General features: G+C 42.0%; 1 protein-coding gene across 2 annotated transcripts in view; it reads left to right on the top strand.

Annotated features, from left to right (window-relative positions):
* Positions 1 to 6000, top strand: part of LOC127639288 (metabotropic glutamate receptor 8-like) — a 187934-nt gene that overhangs the window by 68631 nt on the left and 113303 nt on the right. For both annotated transcript variants that reach the window (XM_052121222.1, XM_052121221.1), the window contains exon 3: positions 4233 to 4449. In XM_052121222.1, the coding sequence (XP_051977182.1) occupies positions 4233 to 4449 (217 nt within the window). The remainder of the gene's footprint in view (positions 1 to 4232; positions 4450 to 6000) is intronic.

Genomic DNA, 6000 nt, shown 5'->3' with positions numbered 1-6000 from the left:
AGACACTTCCTGAGAGACTTTTTCGTTTCGCTCATCGCTAACGAGTGGACCGTCTGCACCTCGTTTATTGACCACGCCGTGGTTTTGTGCATAGCCAATTCGAAAGATGCATGAACAAATTATACTGTTATCGCTGTTGCTAACTTTAAAACTAGCGGGTTGATGTTGTGTGTCGGAAATCCAGTGACGCCGGTAGTGACGATTCTGCCTGACCAATCAGTGATCTGCAGGATTTTGACGCCACATTTAGTATCGGCTCGGCTCGCTTGAACCTCGACTGAAGTGCTAAAAAAAGTACCAGGTATCAGGTACTATCCACAGTGGAAAACCCCCAAAAAAGCGAACAGAGTCGAGTTGAACCGTGCAGTGGAAAAGCCCCATAAGCTGCATAGAAAGCTATAGGATTAATTAAAATATGACTAAATTTATATTTAGTTAAAGCGAAATGACCCACAGTAATGTTGAAAATTATTACAAATATCTAACATGTTTTTTCAACTTTTGAGGGAATGTGGTACTAATTTCCACATATGTGGACTTGCGTGTATGGATTTATTAAAGCGGCATATTAAATGAAACTAGAGACGCTACACTTTACAACCAATCAATAAAAAATACTTGAAGAAGTTTCTTACCTGAGGCACTTTTGTTGACGCTGCGCTTGACGCTGCGCTTCACATATATCTACGTCATGCTGTTGTGTCGTGTGACACGGTGCGGCAGAAGTTGAACCCTTACATGACAGTGTAGTGTGTTGTGAACAATATTCAGCTGGTTTTAATTCATTTAAATGATGTGTTGCTATAGCGAAGCCAAAATACAACGTCCACACATGTGGGTCGCATGAGGGTATAGATGAATGAATTATACATCATATCATATCTAATATAATAATTAGTCAAATAATATAGTAGAAATAATTACATGAATATTAAGATAAAATAATAATAATAAAAAATAAAGAAATTATAGAAAATAACCATATTTTACACATGAGATATTCTAAGTGAATTATTAATAATTAGTGAAAATTATAGTAGAAATAATAATATTATTATTATAAAGGAATTTCAATATGAACAGTATATTACAGTATATCCGATTATTTTAAATACTTTTCTATTTTTATTTATTGTTATTATTTCTACTTTATTATTTTACTATTTCTTATTATTCAAAATAATAATAATAAAATGATTAAAAATAATAAGAAAGAAATAGTTACAAAAAATAAAAATAGAGAAATAATTTAAAATAATCATATATACTGTAACCCATTAGATATCATAGGTGAATAATTACTAAAATAATAGTAAAACTATTATTATTATTAATAATAATAATAATAATAATAATAATAATGATAATTACAAGAAGAAATACAAATAATAAAAATGTGTATGTTGCATGTCCACACTAGTCTCATCAGTGAATCAATCAGCACCAAGTCGGTGTAATCACACCATGGAAGATGCATTAATCAATGGAGATGTAATTACGAGAGGGTCTACAGTATGTTTGTGTGCGTATATTAGCTCGCATTTGCACTCATTGTTAAGGTTCATGTCTACCATACGCTGCCTGAATGTAGGACAGTATAGGTGTGCAAGGGTTAATTAGCACCGCTGGAGAGCCATCTATCAGCTGTACACAGCAGCCGCTCAGCCAGACAGCTCCATTACCCTGGGACTCAAATACAGACAGACGACACATAAGATCACAGTTTGTGCATGTGGGAGACATTTTTATCAGTTATTATACTCATGAGATTCGACATCCAACAGTATAGCTTTAAATGATTGACGAAGAGGATTGCGGGGCTGTGCAGTGAAGACATACGTCGGCCCTGAATCAGGCTAATCAGCCGGGAGGGGGATAGAGATGAGCCAGAGGCGCCAGTTCGGGAGAGAGAGAGATGCACGTGGCTGCGTTGCATGTTTTATGTTGAGTTTGACTTTAAAACTTTATGGTTACTGTTCAGCCTGTTCCTGCCTCCTCCTTGCCCATTCTTATACTGTTACAGTGGTGATGAAACCCAGGAAGGAGGAGGGATGTGCTGTCGCGGAGTCCTCGCCGCTGCTGTCCGCCAAAGGAGCAGCTGCCGTCTGCCTGGGGACGGAGGGGTCGCTACCGGCCGCCGAGAGCCAAAGGAGCCATGGCCGTCCGCCGAAGAAGGGGAGAAGTGTGGCTGGAGGACTAGCTGCCATCCGCAAGGGAGGAGCGAGCTGCGTCCGCCAGAGGGCAGAGGAGCGGTTGAGGACCGGCAGACAGCACGTCTGGGAGCCGGCGAGCAAATATGTTTCTCTCCTCTTTCTCTCTCTCTGTCGTTCCGCGTCGCTCTTTCCTTCTCACCTTTCCCTCCCCTCGTCTCTCCCAGGGCTCCAGAAAGGCAGGGAAGACCTGCTGACAGGCTCGGCCGGAAGGGCAACGCCCCTCAAGGAAGGGGTGGGGAGGGTAGTGCATCATGCCGGGGGTTTCCCCAACCAGAGTCGAGTGATGGAAGAGTGTGACGAGGAGGAGTGCGGGGCCGAGCCCTGAATCTGGCTAATCAGCCGGGAGGTGGATAAAGACAAGCTGGAGGCATCAGTTAGAGAGAGAGAGAAACGCACACGGCCGCGCTGCATGTTTGTTTATGTTGGTTTTAAGTTCATTTTTATCATTAAACTTTACGTTGACCGTTCATCTGGTTCTCGCCTCCTCCTTGCCCATCCTCATGCTGTAAGAGTGCGTCTCTCTCTCTCTGCCGAACTAGCACCTCCAGCTCATCTTTATCCCCCTCCCGGCTTATTAGCCCAATTCAAGGCCGGCTGTGTGCCTTCACGGCTCAGCCCGGCCCCGTCCTCCTTGTCAAACCTCTATAATGACTTTCATCGAGATTAACGGTTAACATTGAGATCTCATTTTTTTATCTTCAATGCTCAAATGGTTCTTAAAGTCACATCCAGTCTTGTAATATGAATGGTACACTTGAATGAATGTTACATTTATATAATACCACAGTTGTCCCAAGCTTCTCATCTTTTGTTCATTCTTCTCTGATACTGATGCCATCAGTCTGCATTTTTTCAACTTCACTTTTAAAGATATTTGATTAATAGCTAAATTTGGGTGGAATAACTACATTACTCATGGTCCCTGAGAGAAAGATCCACCAATCGGAGAATTACAATGCGCACCAAAAAAGCTCTGCAGCAGCGAGAGTCCATTCCCATGAGTCCACAGCCCACTGTGAAAGATGCAATCAAGTCTCCCTATTTCCTCAAAATACTTATATATTTGTATATATCTGATACCAATCCAGCCCCTGGTGTATGGAACTGCTCCTCCCCTTCTTCGGCGGATGGCCGTGGCTCCTCTGGCTCTCGGCGGCCGAACTTAAAATATATAATCAACAACTTGAAATGAATAGTTTTATCACAATGCTTCACGAGATTGTGGTTTATTCACACACAGGGCTGGACTGGGATGTGAAATCGGCCCGGGATTTTACATTGCAACTGGCCCAAACGTTGAGTTGGCGGGGGGCACCATAGACCAGTGTTTGCTGTCCCTTTCTGCATATCGCGGCGCCATTTTGTGGTCCATTCTGCATAACGCGGTGGCTCATTTTAGCTTATCGCGGCCCATTCAGCCCATTTCGTGGCCGACCCACCAGCCTGCTCGGTTCTCCCGATGGCCAGTCCGCCCCGATCGGCCCCAAAGTGCAAAAGTGCATAAATGCCCGGTATGCCAGATTACCATTCCAGCCCTGTTCACACATGAAACACTGTATACAGATTTTCAAATACTTATATGCTTCAAATCAAAGTTTATAAGGTTGTGATTCACCTTAGAGCTGGTTTGTTTGTTTTATGTCTTAGAATGCTTATGAAGTACTTAATAAAGTCCCTATGGAAAATGATTACTATCATTAAGCACTATTATCGATATGTTTTGAACGGAATATAGAGTACTCCTTCTTACAGGATGTACAACATACTGTGTATTGACTATATACTGTATGCCATACAGTATATATATGCCTGTTTGGGTAAAAACGTCTTGACTCTTGCTGGTTCAATCAGATATTTTGAGTCAAGGATGAGATGTAAAACCTGCCGTGTTTAATTTCAGCATTTTGAGCATGAATAAGCATTTTCAAACTCCGTTATTCATGAAGTCACTGTATAAATCATACCTTTTTTTTTCTTTGTGATAGTAGAATCTTGTTTTTTCTTTCTCTTTCTTGACAGATTCCTCAAATCAGCTATGCATCCACAGCGCCAGAGTTAAGCGACAACACCCGCTACGACTTTTTCTCCCGCGTTGTTCCCCCAGATTCTTACCAGGCCCAGGCCATGTTGGATATTGTCACGGCAATGGGGTGGAACTACGTCTCCACGCTGGCCTCGGAAGGGAATTATGGTGAAAGCGGTGTGGAAGCGTTCATGCAGATTTCTCGGGAGATAGGTAAGATAGCTTTTCCTGATGGGTTGATTTTCGAATGCTTGATGCAGGTGTGAGGATGTGAGTTTTTTGCCTTTTCATGTTTTACGTTTATGACTAGTCTGTGACAAAAGCCCCAGACTGTAGAAGCTATCCAACTATCAAAGTGCCAGACTAGCTGATGCCCACATCTAGACATAATGCATGCAAAATAATTTCAGACAGAGCAACAACAAGGATGTGATGTCATGCAATTGATAGCTAATTAGTGTATAAATGTATGTTTTTATGAATTTTCCCAACTTTCAATTCCATTTCTAGTGAGAAAGTAGTATTATAGCTATTGAATATACATTTATTATCGTCAAAACTCATTTTGTTCTAGAGGATTAGACCAGTGAGTCCAACCGAACTGCAATGAAGCAGTTGAACCTTTATGAACACCAGGTGGCGTTGATCAGTTGCTGGTATCATAGCAATCATGTTATGTTATGCTGCCTCAGTAGCCGGTCCAAAACCAGTTTCTTGAAGCACATTTGTATGCAAACGCTGTCTGTTGAGTCATTAACTGATAGGGCAGCAGGGCAACAAGACAACCACAAGACAAGACAACAAGCTACCTTTGGTTTCGGACACCTGCTTATGTTGTGTTTTGGGTGCTGGTCCCTCAGCAAGTGATGCAGATGTGCTGGTGATCCAGGATTTTAAATGAGCTTAAAGGGTCAGTTCACCCAAAATGAAAATGATCCCATAATTTACTCACTCTCAAGTGCATTTACAACAGGGACAATCCCTCCGGAGCAACCTGGAGTTAAGTGCCTTGATTAAGGACACAATGGTGGTGGCTGTGGGGATCGAACCAGGAACCTTATGATTACCAGTTATGTGCTTTAGCCCACTACGCCACCACCACACCATAGACCTATGGTAGGTCTATGGTGTAGCACTAACCAGCATAAACCAGGATGGGAATTGCATGCTGGTTGAGCTCTTTGTAGCAGGGTCTTCAAAGATTATGAGAATGTAACTACTTCCTGGTTCCCATGGGACCAGAACCCGTATCTCTGACACTGCTGACCGTGCTTTCAGTAACGGTTTGGAAACGGTAAACACATTTGAATGATGAAAAAATGTCTGATGGACTTGGCCTTAGTTAAAGGTACAGTTCACCCCAAAATGAAAATTTTCTTATCAATGCCGACCTCACCCTCATGCCAGCCCAGATGTGTATGACTTTCTTCAGCAGAACACACACACACAAACAAACAAACACACACACACACACACACACACACACACACACACACACACACACACACACACACACACAGACACACACAGACACAGGTGTGGGTGAGAAACAGAACACTATTCAGATGTGAAAGTGAAACTAAACAGGCACTACATGTGACTTTCATATGCAAAAGTGAAAGTGAGAGTGGAGATTTAGAGTAAAAAAATGACTTTTGATGTGTTTCTCACCCACACCTATCATATTGCTTCTGAAGATATGGATTTAAACACATTACTTCTATGTATCCTTAATGTGATTTTTGGAGCTACAAAAGGTCTGAT

The sequence above is a fragment of the Xyrauchen texanus genome, chromosome 47 (genome assembly GCF_025860055.1).
Source record: "Xyrauchen texanus isolate HMW12.3.18 chromosome 47, RBS_HiC_50CHRs, whole genome shotgun sequence".
Lineage (NCBI taxonomy): Eukaryota > Metazoa > Chordata > Actinopteri > Cypriniformes > Catostomidae > Xyrauchen > Xyrauchen texanus.
Note: the sequence above shows the minus strand (reverse complement) of the source record. Positions and strands in the feature narration are given on the sequence as shown.